Source organism: Rhinopithecus roxellana, chromosome 12 (genome assembly GCF_007565055.1).
Source record: "Rhinopithecus roxellana isolate Shanxi Qingling chromosome 12, ASM756505v1, whole genome shotgun sequence".
Lineage (NCBI taxonomy): Eukaryota > Metazoa > Chordata > Mammalia > Primates > Cercopithecidae > Rhinopithecus > Rhinopithecus roxellana.
Window position 1 is genome coordinate 129,990,433 of NC_044560.1, and position 18,194 is coordinate 130,008,626.

Genomic DNA, 18,194 nt, shown 5'->3' on the forward strand with positions numbered 1-18,194 from the left:
TGACCCCCTCAGCCATCCACAGTTCAGGCCACAAAGCTAGGGGTCATCGTGGATTCGTCTCCTCCCTCACCCTGACGTCCACACCATCATTACATTCTTCCACACACATCCCGCATCTGAGCCGGACTCACTCATTGCCACCACCCTATTCCAGTCCACCATCCCTGCTGCCCCTCTTGTCCCTCCAGTTCATTCTCCACAGCACAACTAAGTGACCTCTTAAATTTTTTGAGATGGAGTCTCGCTCTGTCGCTGAGGTTGGAGTACAGTGGTGCAATCTGAGTGCACTGCAACCTCCGCCTCCTGGGTTCAAGTGATTCTCCTGCCTCAGCCTCCCAAGTAGCTGCGACTACAGGTGTGCGCCACCACGCCCGGCTAATTTTTGTATTTTTAGTAGACACAGGGTTTCACCATATTGGCCAGAATGGTCTCGAACTCCTGACCTTGTGATCAGCCCGCCTTGGCCTCCCAAAAGTGCTGGGATTACAGGCATGAGTCACCGCGCCCAGCCCTCTTAAATTCTGAAATAGGTACATCGGATCCTGTCACTCCCCTTCATCAAACCATCCAACGGCTTCCCGTTGCCCTGAGAATAAAACCCAAAACCCTGGGTGGGGTCCACAAGGCCCTGGGTGATCCAGCCCCTGCCTGTCCCCAGTCTCATCTCCTCACACTTGATCTGGGTCACACTTGCCAGTTTTCCAGTCCTTCCAATAAAACAAGCCTGCTCCCACCCCAGGGCCTCTGCCTTCACTTCCTGAAGCTCTTCCCATGGCTGGTTCTTCCCAAGCGTTCTCAGTCTAGCTTCTCTGAATGTCCAGCTGACTTCACCCCGTCGTCCCACACTGCCACGTCCTCTGAAGCCTCACAGCACTTCTCCCTCTCTGAAACCATGTTACTCATGTGTGCACATGTGCAAGTGTTCATGTGTGTGTGCATGTGGGATGTGTGCGTGTGAACTGATTGTCTCCCTTCACTAGAACCTAAGTACCATGAGATCAGGGAACCTCGTCTCTCCTTTCCTGCTTTGCCCCACGCCTATGACAGTGCCTGACAGAGTAGGTACTCAATAAATAGCTGCTGAATGCAGAACAAAGGAGGCCCCGTCGGGGCACCCCTGGGGGAAGGGAGCCAGTGGTCTCCAAGGAGACAGTGTCCAGGGGCCCCCAGGTGAAGGGACCCCAAGTCCAGGGCGGCCCCATTGGGTGACCTGGCTGCTGTGGATGAGGACCCTCGGCATGTCAGAGGGACATGCTGGTGAGGTTGTCCTGGCTCAACAGTCCCTTCCGGCCCACACCAGCCCCATGCCCACTGCCCCCAGCACCCCCGCCACCCCCACAGTACTCATGCAGCCTGTGCCGCAGTGTGACGAGGGCTGACCCGAGGCAGGCGCCATTGGGTGCATGGGGCCCGCCAGGCAGCTGGAGCAGCAGGGTGGCCACGCCGGCCATGCCATCTTCTGTGGGCTCGAGGGTGATGGGCCCAGCTCGCAGCCCAGCAGTGGTGGCAGGGATGGCTGGCGGGCAGCAGCCCCCTCCCATGGGTCCCCAGGGACCACCGGCCCCTGTCAGCAGCAGGGGTGCCAGGAAGGGCTCAGAGCGGCGGAAGGCGGGCGGTGGGAGTCCAGCTGGCTTCCAGGCAGGGGCCGGGGCAGTAGGGTCAGGTGGGAAGCAGACAGTGACCTTGGCGAAGGGGCGGCTGGCCATCTTGGTCATCTCCTGCAAGTGCCGGCGCTGCTCCTGCCGCTGATCCAGAGCCTGCTTGGCCTTCCAGAGGAGCACACAGAGTGAGAGGAAGAGGAAGAAGCAGGAGAAGAAGACGGAGAAGAAGACAAACAGGTCGATGTGGGCCTGGTCCTGCCGGAAGAAGAGCAGGCCCTGCGAGTCGGCTGAGCCGTTGGCACCGGGCCCACTTGGGTCTCCCACGCCCAGCAGCAGCAGGTAGAAGCGGCTCGACTTGAGGGCATGGTGCTCATGTGGGTAGGTGATGACCAGCCGGTCCCGCACACTGCGGACCACCAGCACTGCTGACGGCTCCGTCACTGTCACGTAGGTAATCAGGCCCCGTGGCCACACCTCCCGTACCCGTGGCTCTGCTGGGGTGCCTGGGCCACTGCTGGCTCCTGCTCCTCCTGGATCCCCGGCCCCCCGGGGCCCACCATCTGCAAGGGGTGGCGGAAGTGGGGGTGGCTGGATGTGTACAGTATGGACGCCAGTGTCAGGGGCCACACGGATCACGAAGGTGTCATAGGAGGTGGAGACATAGAGGTCCACGGCCCCAAAGGTCACGTCCAGCGTCAGGCGGATGTCCACGTTGGTGAATTTGGGCTGCACACCAAAGAGGACAGTGCGGCCAGGGCCTAGTGCCCGGCGCTTGGGCTCATGGAAGCAGTTGGTCTGCGACGTGGGGTCCAGGCAGCACTCCTGCTCCACTGAGATGAGGCGGTAGCACTGCTGGCCGCCCAGCGGGTTCCCATGGAATGATTCTCGGCACTTGGCACACTGCGGGCAGGGTTAGAGGCGGTGGCCATCAGGGCTGAGCACGGTGCCAGCCTGTCCCCCAAGCAGCAGTGACGAATACTCTATATCCACTGCTAAGTAGCCATTGCCCTGGGCCTCACCCCCACTGCCCCAGTCACTTCCCTGTGACCCCCGGACCTTCTCTGTCACAGTGTAGACCTTGCCAGGACCTGATACTCCAGCACTGCTGCCCCTGGTGCCATCCTAGTAACCTGAGCACCCTGATACTGAGGCCTCTGGCACTCTGAGGCACAGCAACAAAGAACGCTGCTGCATTCCGGCTCTACTTCCTTGCTAGCTGTGTGGCCTTGGACTAGTGACTTAACCTCAATAAGCCTCAGCACACAGACTTAACCCATGAGCTCTGCACATAGGGAGCAACCATGGCTTGCTCACAGGACCGCTGAGATCATGTGCATGGCACTTGGCGCAGGGTCAGCCAGCCTCGCCCGCCTGCCTGGATGCTTCTATACTGTGCCAGGCGTTCTCCCACCCCGGGGCCTTTGCACTGACAGACCCTCTGCCTGCATGGTTCTCCTTTCACTTGCCAGCTTGTCAGGCCCCCTTGCCTCCTTCAGGTCTTTGCTCAAGAGCCTCCTTCTCACGTAGGCCTTCCCTGGCCACTATGTCCTGTGTCTACCATTCCCACTCCCCAACAGCCCTAGCCCCTGCTTTCTACTTAACTTTCCTTAGCGCTCATCACTGTCTAACACATGAGCATCTGACTTGTTTGTTCATTTCTGGATGCCTCTATGAGAATACAAACCCCTAAAAACAGAACATTTGCCTGCTTTGTTCCCTACTGTGTCCCCAGAAACCCACACAGTGCTTGCCATATACTAGGTGCTCAATGACTGTGTGCTGAATGAATGTGTGGCTGGATGGATAACGGCTATGATTCCTGTGGCTTAGTGGAAACCACTCAAGTTCTGAGATCAGATCAGGGTCACTCCAGGCTCCAAGCCTAACTGACCATGTGATCTGGGGTGATACTTCTTTTTTTTTTTGAGACAGAGTCTTGCTCTGTTGCCCAGGCAGGAGTGCAGTGGTGTGATCCTGGCTCACTGCAACCTCTGCCTCCCACGTTCAAGTGATTCTCCTGCCTTAGCCTCCCGAGTACCTGGGATTACAGGCGCCTGCCACCACGCCCAACTAATTTTTGTATTTTTAGTAGAGAAGGGGTTTCACCATGTTGGCCAGGCTGGTCTCGAACTCCTGACCTCAAGTGATCTGCCTGCCTCAGCCTCTCAAAGTGCTGGCATGAGTCACTGTGCCCAGCTAGGACATTTAATGTCTGAATCTGTCTTCCTCTTAAGTCTGTACCCCACTGAGGCCCCAGCACAGTCTTGCAAAGCCTTTCATATCTATGCTGTCACCACTGTCTACACAGCACATATCCAGCTCTGTGGCAGGTACTCCTGGCATTCTAGTTATTACTGCAATCACTATTAGAACCAAGAGAAAACAGGCGCAGTGACTCATGCCTGTAATCCCACTGCTTCGGGAGGCTGAGGCAGGAGTGCCGCTTGTGCCCAGGAGTTCGAGACTAGTCTGGGCAACACAGTAAGACCCTCATCTTTAAAAAAAAAAATTTAAATTAGCCAGGCATGGTGGTGTGTGCCTATAGTTACAGTTACTCAGGAGGGTGAGGCAGGAGGATCACTTGAGCTCAGGACTTCAAGGCTGCAATGAACTATGATTGCGCCCTTATACTCTAGCCTGGGTGACAGAGTAACCCCAGTATCAAAAAAAAAAAAAAAAAAAAAACCAAAAGCCTGACCAGGCACAGTGGGTCACGCCTATAATCCCAACACTTTGAGAAGCCAAGGTGAGTGGATTGCTTGAGCTCAGGAGTTTAAGACTAGCCTGGGAAACATGGCTAAAACCCCATCTCTACAAAAAAAAATTAGCCAGGTATGATAGCACAATGCTTGTAGTTCCAGCTACTCAGGAGGCCGAGGTGGGAGAATGATGGAAACTGGGGAGGCAGAGGTTGCAGTGAGCCGAGATCGCACCACCGCACTCCAGTCTGGGTGAAAGAGCCAGACCCTATCTCAAAAATAAATACACTAAAAAAAAAGAACCGGCCAGGTGCAGTGACTCACGCCTGTGATCCCAGCACTTTGGAAGGCTGAGGTGGGCAGATCATAAGGTTAAGAGATTGAGACCATCCTGGCCAACATGGTGAAACCCCGTTTCTACTAAAAATACAAAAATTAGCCAGGCGTGGTAGTGTGCGCCTGAAGTCCCAGCTACTCAGAAGGCTGAGGCAGGAGAATCGCTTGAACCTGGGAGGTGGAGGTTGCAGCAAGCTGAGATTGAGCCACTGCACTCCAGCCTGGTGACAGAGTGAGACTGTCTCAAAAAAAAAAAAAAAAAAAAAAAGAACCAAGAAAAACTGCTACTTCTGAGCAGCCAACAGACATGGTAGAGGAGGAGGTCTGATTTAATCTCTGAGACTCCCTGGTAAAAGCCAATAGGCCTTTCCCTTATCAAGAAGGCAGAAACTCTGGGCTGGGTGTGGTGACTCACGCCTGTAATCCCAGCACTTTGGGAGGCCAAGGCGGGCGGATTGCCCGAGCTCAGAGACTTGAGACTAGCCTGGGCAACATGGTGAAACCCCATCTCTACTAAAATATAGAAAATTAGCCAGGCATGGTGGCACATGCCTGTAGTCCCAGCTACTCAGGAAGCTGAGGCAGGAAAATCACTTGAACCCAGGAAGTGGAGGTTGCTGCAAGCAAAGATCACACCACTGCACTCCAGTCTGGGCAACAGAGCAAGACTCTGTGTCCAAAAACATTAAATTAAATTAAAAATTAAAGGCCGGGCGCGGTGGCTCAAGCCTGTAATCCCAGCACTTTGGGAGGCCGAGGCGGGTGGATCACGAGGTCAGGAGATCGAGACCCTCCTGGCTACCACGGTGAAACCCTGTCTCTACTAAAAATACAAAAAACTAGCCGGGCGAGGTCGGGGGGGCCTGTAGTCCCAGCTACTCGGAGGCTGAGGCGGGAGAATGGTGCGAACCCGGGAGGCGGAGCTTGCAGTGAGCCGAGATCACGCCACTGCACTCCAGCCTGGGCGACACAGCGAGACTCCGTCTCAAAAAAAAAAAAAAAATTAAAAAAATAAAATAAAAAAGCAGAAATTCTGGCCCAGGATAGAAATGTTAGGAGTAAGGCTTGTAAAACTGTTGCCATTTGGGGTGGGGTTGCATCTCTGCAGCTATTATTTTTCCATAGATGGGGAAGGGAGACTGAGAGCAAGGGACTTTCTCATCCCTCTGGGACTGGAGAGAGAAGACAGGTGGCGGGAACTGTACTCTGAGGAGGGAGCCTGGGACATTATGGAGGCAAGTCTGGAACACAGCAGCCACCCAGGTGGCCAGTGCAGGCACTCCAGGAGCCTCTGTGCAGAAGAAAAAGGGAAATGCACTCCAGGGGAATTTGAATCTGGGTATTAAATGATATGAGATCTCTGCTAGCCTCAGTTCATCAGAGGGGGTCTGCCAACTGGGAAGAATCTGCCTGAAAATGAAGCCAATGCAGAGGAAAGCAGAATCAAGATGCAGAGAGACTCCTGATGGCATTGTGTGAGTACCTGGATCCAGCCAGTCCTGAAGGCAGACCCCAGACCCTCAGTTCTAAGAGTCAATACATTTTCTTGTCTTCTGTTTTTTTTTTTTTTTTTTTTTTTTGGAGACAGAACCTGCAGCCTCGACCTCCTGGGCTCAAGCAATCCTCCCACTTCCACCTCCCAAGTAGCTGGGACCACAGATGTGCACCACCATGCCAGGCTAATTTTTAAATTTTTTTCAGAGATGGGGTCTCACTATGTGGCCCAGACTGGTCTTGAACTCCTGGGCTCAAGTGATCCTCCCGCCTCAGCCTCTCAAAGTTCTGGGATTACAGGCATGAGCAACCATGCCCAACCCATTTTCTTTTTTCGGTGCAGCTACCATGAGATAGATTTTCTGGCATGTGCCACCTTTAGCTGTGACTACTTGTAATGGAGACTGTCTCCCCACCAGTCTGAGAGTCCCCCAGAGGCTCATATCTGGGTGCCCAGCATCACCGCCCAGGGCCTATAACTGAACGGGGCTCAGGAACAGTCTGTCAAGCTGCCCTTGATCCCAAAACTACTGATTCAGAACCATGTTGTCAGTCCTGCCCGAGCCTGGCTACCTCATCCCAGCCCTGACCTCTACAAGGTGTAAGGCCCTTGGCCTATCACTCGCTTCTGCAGCCGCACCTGGTACTTGTAGCAGTCTCGACGGTCACTGGGGGAGCTGCCCTGGCATGTGCCTGTCTCTGTGTTGTTCTGACACGGACAGCCCGTCCCATCCTGCTCGTTACATGTGTCCGCGTGGCCGTTACACTGGCATCTGGGGAAGAAGTTGAGGGTTACGGAGCCCCCATGGCCTGCAGCGGTCCAGGATGGACACCCTCTATGTGAGCTCAACTCTGTGCAACAGGCCAGAAGAGGAAACTGAGGTTCACAGAGGTCAAGCTGTTTGCCCAAGGCCACAAAGCAGTTAAATTGCCATTGGGGTTAGAACCCAAGTTGCACAGACTCCAGCACTCACTGAACACCCAGAAAGAAGGAGATGGAAAGGGGAGGTTGTTCCAAGGCCTCTGCCCTCAGCCGTCCCATCTTGTTCTCCATCGGGCCGCTCTGTGGCCTGCACTTCAGCACTAGCCTTGGAGGTAGGGAGTGGCATCACATTCCAGATCCTTCCCTACCCCGACCTTAGCCTGGGTGCTCCCTGGGGATGTCATCCTCTCCTGACTGGGGGCAGAGGACTAAGGAGGGGGTCTGGCTCTAGAGCTACTCCCAGTGAGAAGGGCCGGATCTCTGGCACCCCCGTTCCTCTTACTTGGTGCACTTCCCGTCCAGGAGGAAGTAGCCCTGCAGGCAGCTCTCGCATTTCTCCCCATAGCTGTTATTCTGGCAGTTCACACACATGGCCTCGTCTTCACTAGGACCCTCTGTCACCCAGTTTTCAATCTGGCCAAGGAAGGACAGTGTGATCACAGAAAGGCATGGACCAGCCCACTCCTTCCCTCAGACGCAGGAGTCCAGGCTCCCACCCCCTCCTCCCTCAGACCCAGGAGTCCAGGCCCCAGCCCCTCTTCCCTCAGACCCAGGAGTCCAAGACTCCCGCCTCTATGCTCAGACCCAGGAATCCAGGCCTCCAGCCCCTCCTTCCTCAGACCCAAGGGTCCAGGTCTCCAGCCCCCTCCTCCCTCAGACCCAGGAGCTCCCCAGCCCCTCCTCCCTCAGACCCAGGCATCTGACCCCACTCTCTTTCACCTCCTCTGGGTCCAGTGAGTACTTCTGTGGCTCTCCCTTGGCCATTTCGAACTCCTTCTTGGAGATGCAGACGTGGCTATTTCCACGACAGAAGGTGTGGCAAGGCCGGCAGGTCCCGCCCCTGACAGCTGAACCCACAAACAGCGGGAGGCACTGCTCACAGTGGCTGCCCTGAGAACCGAGGACAGGGTGGTCAGAGAGACTGGAGAGTCACCTGGGGTAGGAGGGCATGGGGGGCACAGGGGCAGGTTCTGAGAGCTCATGGGAGGGCAGCAGAGGCTCGGCTACCTGGTTTGGACAATCCCAGCCTCCCTGGGATTTAGCCCCTGCCTTCCCTTGCACACCTGCAGCCCAAAGTCCTGAGCTCAAAAGCCCTTCCCTCCATTATCTCAAATCCTCCTCCACGTGCCTGTCCTCCTGGCCCAGCTCCCACTCTGTCCACTAGTCCAGGGCAGATCCTCTGGGATCCAAACCCAGGCAGCATCCCCCAAGTCTCCACACATCTCCCTGGGACAAGGCTCTGCCTTATCTATTCCTGGTTTATCAGGGCTCAGAATGAGATGTGAGCTGCCTGAGTGTGGGATGAAGGCAAGTAAGGGCCTGGGTCCCAGGGTCGGGGGTCTGAGGCCCCAGAAGGCCCACCTTGGTGTGGTTGCGGCAGAGCAGGCAGTGGTCGCGCGCCCCAACACCAGCACATTCACTGTGGCGGTTACAGCGGCATTCTGTGGAGCAGTTGCGACCCACAAAGCCAAAGTGGCAGCGGCAGTGGTCGGGCTCCACGCATGAGCCGTTCACGCAGCCCTGGGCGCACACAGGGCGGCACAGCCCTGTCACGCTGCAGGGGCAAAGTGGGGGTCAGGGCAGGTGGCCACCCTCCTCATGGCTCCATGGCCTAGCACCCAACCCACTACCCCACCCTCTTCTCAACTGGCTGCTCATCCCTGCTCTGTCCCATTGCTATCTCCTCTTCAGGATCTAGCCCACCACCTGCTCCAGGTGTAGCTCACAACCCGCTCTCCTCTTTTGAAGGTACCTTATTCTCTTTTTTATTTTTTTGTAAAGATGGGGTCTCCCTATGGGCTGGTCTCAAACTCCTGGCCTTAAGTGATCCACCTGCCTTGGCCTCCCAAAGTGCTGGTATTACAGGCATGAGTCACTGTGCCTGGCCATTGGGGTACCCTATGAAACTCATTCTTCCCTGCTCAGTCTCACCACACTTGCCCTTCCGGGATCAATCCCACAGCCTTCATGCCTGGAGCTTTCTTTTCTTCCATCCTGCCTGGCTCTAGGCCTCATCCATTACTGCTCCCACAGACTCTCCCACCCTAGCCTGTCTGGCCCCCGCGCCACCTGCAGCCTCACTTGTCCATGGTGTAGCCTGTCTTGCAGCTGCACTCATAGCCATGGGGCTGGTCGTGGCAATTCTGCGTCTCGTTGCAGTCATGGTGCCCGTTTGCACACTCGTCCTCAGGGGGGCAGGACAGGAAGGCCCAGGAGGCCCCCAGACGCCCACACGTCAGCCCTAACACCGGGGATACAGCGTTTTACCTGGACGTCTGTACCACCTGCCCCAGCCGCCTAGGCCCTCCCTCCTACTTCCTCTGAGTCCCACCTCTGGGTCTGGCCCAGTACCCCCATGTTCACTGTATCAGACCCCAGCCAAGGGCCAGCCCCTCTCCCCCATGCCCAAAGCCCTCTCACCATCACGAGGGCCGCTGAGTCCACCCTCCGTGCAGCGACCGCCTCCATCCTGGCCCCCCCAGGCACACCAGCCGCAATGGGGGCGCCGCAGGCACGAGGCACACTGGGTTGCTTGAGCACAGCCCAGGGAGCAGCTCTCAGGTCCCCGGAGTAGCCGCCCACAGCCTCCGGCCATACATCGCAGCGGCAGGTAGGAAGGGCTCAGACACTGTATGGGGAGGGGAGGGGGATGGGGATGCAGGAAAGAGAGAGGTGGGGAAATAAGGTTAAACAAACACATTCTGGGTATCTTCCCATACCACACCCTCTTTGAGGTCTCGCCCCTCCCTGGCCACAGACAGGTAGAGCAAAGTGGACACTAACTGGGGTCTTCAAGTTTTCCCGCTCAAGCATTTGTAACTACACTCCAAGGCTGGAAGTCAGGCTGGGGAGGATCTTGAAACTGGAAGGTTGCCTGGCCGCAGTGGCTCACACCTATAATCCCAATACTTTGCGAGGCCACAGTGGAAGGATCACTTGAGCCCAAGAGTTCCAGACCAGCCTGGGCAGCACAGTGAGACACCATCTCTACAAAAAATAAAAAATTAGCTGGGCATGGTGGCACACACCTGTAGACCCAGCTACTTGGAGGGCTGAGGTGGAAGGATTTTTTGGGCCCGGGAGGTGGAGGCTGCAATCAGTCATGACTGCACCACTGCACTCCAGCCTGGACAACAGAGTAAGACCCTGTCTCAAAAAAAGAAAATAAACTGGAAGATCATGTAGACTTGGGTTGAAGGGATTGTTTAGATAAGCAAATGATGATCAAAGAAAGAGGACGCAGACAGACAGGAAAAGAGCAGGCTGCAGAAAGAGACAGAGATGAGAACCACGTGCCCCAAAGACAGATGGAAAGGCAGCTGTCCAGGCTCTGTCTCCAGTTCCTCGTGAGGCCCTGCTGTACTTTCTACCCTGGATTCCAACAGGTACCATTGTATTGGTGGAGGGAGTTCCCCTCCTCACTAAGAGTTTCTGTTTCTTCAAGGTAAAGGAACAATGGCAACGATCCGAGGAGACAGAAAAGAGTCTCAGGAGTGGGGTTGCAAACCAGTTTCTTAGAAAAATGTAATCCCAGCACTTTGGGAGGCCGAGGCGGGTGGATCACGAGGTCAGGAGATCGAGACCACCCTGGCTAACACGGTGAAACCCCGTCTCTACTAAAAATAGAAAAAATTAGCCGGGTGTGGTGGCGGGCGCCTGTAGTCCCAGCTACGCAGGAGGCTGAGGCAGGAGAATGGCGTGAACCCGGGAGGCAGAGCTTGCAGTGAGCCGAGATCGTGTCACTGCACTCCAGCCTGGGCGACACAGTGAGACTCGTCTCAAAAAAAAAAAGAAAAGAAAAAGAAGAAAAAATGTGGCTGCTGAGGCAAAAAAAAAAAAAAAAAAAAAAAGGCTTCTCCCACCCCACACTGAGAAGCTGAAGAGTCCTTGGTAAGGGGGTGGGTAGCAACTCACAAGCCATATTTATATGTCAGGACCCCAAAAATGTGCACAATGAGATTCAGGCTCTTGGAAACTTACCTCAGTGCATAAGGCATTTTATTTATTGCTTGGGCCATAAGTGAAGTATAAGAGGAAAGAGATTAATCTGGGCCGGCTGCCTGAAAGCACTTAGGAAAAGGCAAAGCAACCATGGAATCCTAAAATAGAAAACCCTGACTGCTGTGGCTGGAGCTCTGAGCCCACTGAGGGGCCTGCAAAGAGCTGAGACTTGCTGAACTGCCAGAGGCAAATTCTCTGCTGGGCTGGGCTTCCAGATCTAAATTTAGGACACTTGTTGGCAGATGGTGGGACAATCTGGGAGGGGTAGAGCACCCTGAATCCTCAGTCCTGGACAGCACTTTCTGCTGTGATCTCCCTAGTGACCAAATGCAAAGACGCCCAACACCATACACTGCATTTCCTGAGTTTATGGAAAAGGTATATGAACATAAGTTCTGAGAGCAGGACTCTAGCTCGTCTGCTGATATTCCCTCCAGCCTAGCAAAGCACCCAGCAGAAAGAAGGTGCTCAATGATAAATTCGCTGAAGAGAGGGAGGGAGGATGGGAGGAAGAAGGCAGACGGGAGAAGGGTGTCTCCGCTGCCTGCCCCAGACTCATAGGCCAAAGTTACTAAAAAGAACAATGCTGGGCCAGGCAGTGGCTCACACCTGTAATCCCAGCACTTTGGGAGGCCAAGGCAGGTGGATCAAAAGGCCAGGAGTTCGAGCCCAGCCTGGCCAATATGGTGACACCCGGTCTCTACTAAAAATACAAAAATTAGCCGGGTGTGGTGGCGTGTGCCTGTAGTCCCAGCTACTCAGGAGGCTGAGGCAGGAGAATCACTCGAACTCGGGAGGTGGAGACTGCAGCGAGCCGAGATCGCACCATTGCACTACAGCCTAGGCGACAGAGCAAGACTCTGTTTCCAAAAAAAGAAAAAAAGAACAATGCTGGAAGGTTAGAATCAGGTAGCCCTTGAGCCAAATCACAACAGGTCTCACCTGTTATGTTTGATTTGTGTGGTGGAATCTAAGCCAACACTTCTTTTTTTTTTTTTTTTTTTTTAAGACAGAGTTTCACTCTGTCACCGAGGCTGGAGCGCAGTGGCACAATCTCAGCTCACTGCAACCTCTGCCACCCAAGTTCAAGCGACTCTCCTGCCTCAGCCTCCTGAGTAGCTGGGATTACAGGCATGTACCACCGCGCCTCGCTGATTTCTGTATTTTTAGTACAGACAGGGTTTCACCATATTGGTCACGCTGGTCTTGAACTCCTGACCTCATGATCCACCCACCTTGGCCTCCCAAAGTGCTGGGATTACAGGCGTGAGCCACAGCGCCCAGACTAATTTTTTTTGTTTTGCTTTCTTTTGTTTTAGAGATGGGGTCTCGCTTTGTCACCTAGGCTGGAGTGCAGTGCCGTAATCATGACTCACTGCAGCCTTAACCTCCCAGGCACAAGTGATCCACCCACCTCAGCCTCCCAAGTAGCTGGGACTACAGACACACACCACCATACCTGGCTAATTTTTTTTTTTTTTTTTTTTTGTAGAGATGAGGGTTTTGCTATGTTGCCCAGGCAGATCTCGAACTCCTGGCCTCAAGCAATCCATCTGTCTCAGCTTCTTGAAGTGTTGAGATTATAGGCCCGATTATAGGTTGAGTGTTGAGATTCTTCCTGAAGTGTTGAGATTATAGGCCACCACACCCAGCTAAGCCATCACTTTAAAGCTAGGAGGTTTCATAGAAAGTCTGGCAAAAGTCCCCTCTCACATTCACATACACCATCAACACTATGCTCATCTGGCCCCTGTGAGCAGGCTGTGTTCTCCAATTCACTGGCCCCACCTTGTCCCCTTGCCTCCCTCCTGGCCACTCCCCAATCTCCTTAGCCATCCCAGCTCTTCAGGCATGTGAGAACCTGGCAGGCACCAAGAGGCTGGGGGAATAGCACATGCCCACAGGACTGTGGGTATGCCTTCTGCTCCCTGGAGCTCCCACAAGGATAAATGATGGAAATTTCAATAATATCTGGGGAGTACCCACACCACCAGTAGGACCCCAGGCTTGGAGACAAGAGGCCCCTGCTTTACCACAGACCAAAATCACAGGGGGTTCTGCCCTTCTGGCCACATTGAGAGCCCCCATGGGGAACTCCCGCAGTCACCCTCTTGGTGTGTCCCATACAATGGAACCCTCCCAGTGGCAGGACTTGGGTCAGCCAGATTGGCCCTCTCACCACTGCTCATTACAGTAACAATGATCGGCCGGGCGCGGTGGCTCAAGCCTGTAATCCCAGCACTTTGGGAGGCCGAGACAGGCGGATCACGAGGTCAGAAGATTGAGACCATCCTGGCTAACACGGTGAAACCCCACCTCTACTAAAAAATACAAAAAACTAGCCGGGCGTGGTGGCGGGCGCCTGTAGTCTCAGCTACTTGGGAGGCTGAGGCAGGAGAATGGCGTGAACCCGGGAGGCGGAGCTTGCAGTGAGCTGAGATCACGCCACTGCACTCCAGCCTGGGCGACAGAGCGAGACTCTGTCTCAAAAAAAAAAAAAAAACAGTAACAATGATCATGATCATTAACCATTTTTTAGTCCTTCCTGAATGGCAGGCATTGCTCTATGCTCTAAGTAAATTATCCCCCATTTAAATGGTACAACCTCCCTAGGGGACAGGATCTAGTGAAATGATTCCCATTTTAGCTAACTCTCCCTGAGGTCTCGGAGAGGGGAAGTCACTCATCCAAAGTCAAACAGCCAGGAAGTGGCCAAGCTGGAGTCAAACCCAGACCCCACTGACTTCACAGCCTGAGCTTTTGATCACAAGGCAAACTACCTCCGGGTGAGAGCTAATGTACCACTCCCAGGCAGGGCTCCTAGCACTGGATGCCAAGGTCTGTGGGATTCTTGGTCCTCCACACCCTGCCCTCCTGGTCTCGGATTTCCATGAAGCATTGTTGGTTTCTTTTTTTTTTTTTTTTTTTTTTTGAGGCGGAGTCTCGCTCTGTCGCCCGGACTGGAGTGCAGTGGCCAGATCTCAGCTCACTGCAAGCTCCGCCTCCCGGGTTTACGCCATTCTCCTGCCTCAGCCTCCCGAGTAGCTGGGACTACAGGCGCCCGCCACCTCGCCCAGCTAGTTTTTTTTGTATTTTTAGTAGAGACGGGGTTTCACCGTGTTAGCCAGGATGGTCTCGATCTCCTGACCTTGTGATCCGCCCGTCTCGGCCTCCCAAAGTGCTGGGATTACAGGCTTGAGCCACCGCACCCGGCCGCATTGTTGGTTTCTTTAGTCCACCTCTCAAAATGGCAAGTGTCCCACATCCCTGCACTGTTGTCTACTAGTGTCTGGGTGGCTGGACTGATCACTTAGTTCATGGGTTGTGGGATGGTGAGTAGTTTTGCCTCCAGTGGGTCTTGCACAATCGAAGTATGAATGAGGAGTGTACTCTGGCTGAGTGACAGTGCTTCCACATGTTACAGTGGGAGGTGAATGTGTCTTATCTCCCACTGGGGGGCAGTGGGGTGGGGTGCGAATGCCTTTGTCCGCCACCACAACAGTTTAATCATGTCAGCTGGAAGCATCTTTGGAATGGACTTTCTGGAAACAAGAGAGCATGTGCTGGGCAGTCCAAGGGGCAGACTGTCACGGGTACACACATGCCTGCCTAGGCCACACCCACCTTCAGGAATGATCTCTCCACCCCACAGCCTAGAAGAGGCCTAGGTCTGACCTGCCACGTTTGAACTGCGTGCTCCTAGCCCTCCCTGGCCACACCCCACTACACCAAGGCTGGACATGTAGCTCGTGCACTAAGTCAGAGTTTCTCCTCGAGAATGTGAGCTAACCGACAAACACGGAGATGAACGTGGTCTCTGGAATTAGAAGGCATCTAGACTGGGGGTCAAGGCCGCCATCTGAGGCCATGTGTGTTGACTATCAGGCCGAGAGAAAGCAGACAATGGAGAAGTGCAGAGAACAGCTGAGATTATGGGTCACGTGGCCTGAGAGCGGCAGAGCATCAACACTTCCTGCTCTCAGAGTCCATCAAATACCCCCACTTCCTTATAACAAAACCAGCTCGAGGGAGTGTCTGTTTCTTACAACCAAAAGTTCCATCAGTAGAGAGAGAAAGAGAGAGAGGAGGGAAACAGAAAAGGTTTGGGAGGTTGAAGGGGAAAGTATTAAGAGTCGTGGATGTGAACCTCTGAATTATATCAACAAAATTAACAATAAAAATTAAATTTAAAAATGTTTAAAATCATGGAAAGGATGAGGAGACCATGATACCATGGACAAGAGTTGAAGAAGCAGAGGCTGGGGGCTGGGAAAGTGGCACACACAGAAGCATGGCTGGAGGACACAGCAGGGACCCTCACGAGGCAACGAGGGAGGAAAGAGATGGTGGCACCAGAAGGAAGCAGGACTGTGGCTAGAGCCAGGGAGATGGAAGGAGGAGGGTGGAGGATATGGTGGAAGAAAGGTCCCTGCAGGGCAGAGAGGAGGGAGACCTGCCCAGGCCCTTGCCTGGCACGGTCCTGGCCGGGTACAGTACCTGCTGCAGGCTGCTGCTCCAGACACAGTGTTGCCAGCCCCCATCCGCTCCCTTAGAGTCCAGGCAGGAGGTGCAATTGGGTAGGAGGTGACAAGGGGTGGGGCAGGGCAGTGGGGGTGATGATTCCACCGGCATGGGGGACACATTCAGCAGAGAGTGGCTGAAACAGGTCCAGTCATAGGTGGGCTGCACGGACAGGATGCGGCGGGTCTCCCCTGGAGGTGGGGCACAGGGATTAGAACCAGCTCAGCCCCTCCTCCCTCAGACCCAGGAGCTCAGGCCCAGCCCCTCCTCCCTCAGACCCAGGAATCAAGGCCCAGTCCCTCCTCCCTCAGACCCAGGAGTCCAGCCCCCCCAGCCCCTCCTCCCTCAGACCCAGGAATCAAGGCCCAGTCCCTCCTCCCTCAGACCCAGGAGTCCAGGCCCCCAGCCTTTCCTCCGTCAGACCCAGGAATCAAGGCCCAGTCCCTCCTCCCTCAGACTTAGGAGTACAGGCCCCTAGCCCCTCCTCCCTCAGACCCAGGAGTCCAGGCCCCAAGACTCCCCTCTCAGGAACTGGGCCCACTGCTCACCCGTCCTCTTGAACTGCCGCGTCCACATGCATTTGCCCTCCCGTGTGCACTGCTCGCAGTCGGCAGCCCCGCACGCAGCCTCGGAGCAGTTCCCTGCCCAGAAGACCTCTCGCTGGTTGATCCGACAGTCATTCTCAGAGGTGCAGGACCCATTGCGTCCAATACAAGCACCCTCGGGGCAGTTGGTACACCACTTACAGCGGGGAGCGGATGCCTGGTGAGGGAAGACAGGCTGGATGGGGCCCTTAGCACCCTTCCTGAGCCAGCTGAGAGCTTGGTGGTTCCTGAGACCCTGGGGTGGGTGGGACAGTTGACCAGAGTGGAGACCAGGACCTCCCTGCCCTACACCTGCCGCTTCTCATCCCCGCCTCCCCCACCACTCACCTCTCCATCTCCAGGTTGCAGGGTCCGAGGATGGCGGGCCAGGCACTCACTGCAGGTCCGGAGACGTCGACATTCTTCTGGGGAGCGAGGCATTGGGGAGCAGGGGGAGCCCCCACAGCCCAGTCTAAAGGGAATGAGGCCTGGCTCACTCACACCCATCCAGACCCCCTCCTTCTGCCTCCCAGACACTGTCCTGCAGGCCCCCAACCCTGCATCCCAAGCTGGACACAGCACAGGCCTCCTGAGCCTGGCTCTCCCCACCCCCACTTGGTAATAGATGGTCCCACATCCACCTGTCACCCAGAGCAGAGATGCTGGACCACACCACAGGTCCTCCCGCCCATGCAGCCACCGAAGCCTTCTGCCTCCTGGATTTCTCTCTGACCACCCCCCTTCCCCACTCCTGCAGCCCCTTGCCCAACCTGGTCCCCACCTGCAGCCTCTCGTTACTCTGCCCCTCACAACAGCTTCAGGGATCTCACTGCCTAGGTCCATCCCTGTCCTGCTCAGGCCTTCTTCCATGGCTACCTGCCCCACACAGTGGGGGTCCACAATCCCTTACCCCAAATCCCAAGAGGTACACATGTTTCAAACTGTTGTGGATTTTAGAAGAGCAGTGGGTGTGCCCACTGTTACACAACACCTCCAGTGGGGTCTGGGGGAAGGAGCACCCCGTAATCAAACCATAAACATTCTTGTAGTAACTGACAACACACCCATCAGGCGAATAAGGCTCACTATTAGCTTCACGTCAGTGAGGGTGACTGGGCAGCCAGGTGAGTCTGTGCTAAGCTTAGGAAAGCACTTTCAGTATCCAGGATGTCTGGATTCCCAGAACCGCAGCTGAGGGGTCTGCGGAGCTGGACGGAGCCAGTGTCTCTGCCAGGCACGGGAAGCCCTATCTGAGCTGACCCCCTCTGGCTTCCAGTCTCAGCCTCACTTCTAAATTGCTGATGATCTCCACTCTACCAGTTCTTTTAGGGCCCAGCTCAGACTCAGCTCCTCCAGCAAGCATTCTTGCATGAGACCCCACTCAGAGGCAGGTGTCCCCACTCAGAGCTCCCCCGGCCACCCTGCCTGCGGTGATTCACCCCTTTCCTGAACCAGACAGTATACTCCTGAGGCCTCTGTCCTGGTGTGGCCTAGCACAGGACCCCCTTCAGAGGGCTCCACTCCCCACTGCCTGCCATGGTCGCCATGGTTACCTGTGGGCCTGATCCCCGGACAAGCAGGCCCCATGGCACCAGGTGCAGGCCCCAGACTGGTTACAAGCTTCGGGTGAGGACAGCAGGCGGCAGGGGTCAGGGGGCAGGGTCAGTGCCAGCAGGCGGCCCAGGGCCACTCCCCCGAAACCCCCGGAGATGTACAGGCGGCCCCCGACTGCTGCCACAGCATGGGCCACAGACTCCTCCACTGGGGGTCCCACAGAGGCTGGGCCTAAGGAAAGATGGGGTATTCAGACAAAGAGAGAGCAGGAGACTCCAGGAAGAGACCCACACCTTGATGCCAGTCAGAGAAGGATGCAGGGAGAGAGGAGAAACACAGGGTCAAAGGAGAGCAGAAACAAGGCCGAGTGTGGTGACTCACACCTCTGATCTCAACACTTCGGGAGGCTGAGGCGGGAGGA

General features: G+C 55.3%; 1 protein-coding gene across 4 annotated transcripts in view; it reads right to left on the reverse strand.

Annotated features, from left to right (window-relative positions):
• Positions 1-355: 355 nt before the first annotated feature.
• The window catches only part of MEGF8 (multiple EGF like domains 8), a 52,075-nt gene continuing 34,236 nt past the window's right edge, over positions 356-18,194 (reverse strand). For 3 of the 4 annotated variants that reach the window (XM_030912922.1, XM_010358797.2, XM_030912923.1), the window contains 11 exons: positions 17,773-18,004; positions 16,568-16,691; positions 16,184-16,397; positions 15,612-15,826; positions 9,534-9,741; positions 9,195-9,354; positions 8,475-8,667; positions 7,833-8,003; positions 7,396-7,526; positions 6,771-6,903; positions 356-2,501 (listed from right to left, as the gene is read on the reverse strand). In XM_030912922.1, the coding sequence (XP_030768782.1) occupies positions 1,242-2,501; positions 6,771-6,903; positions 7,396-7,526; positions 7,833-8,003; positions 8,475-8,667; positions 9,195-9,354; positions 9,534-9,741; positions 15,612-15,826; positions 16,184-16,397; positions 16,568-16,691; positions 17,773-18,004 (3,041 nt within the window). In that variant the 3' untranslated portion in view covers positions 356-1,241. The remainder of the gene's footprint in view (positions 2,502-6,770; positions 6,904-7,395; positions 7,527-7,832; positions 8,004-8,474; positions 8,668-9,194; positions 9,355-9,533; positions 9,742-15,611; positions 15,827-16,183; positions 16,398-16,567; positions 16,692-17,772; positions 18,005-18,194) is intronic. The other variant, XM_030912924.1, reaches the window with a different exon arrangement.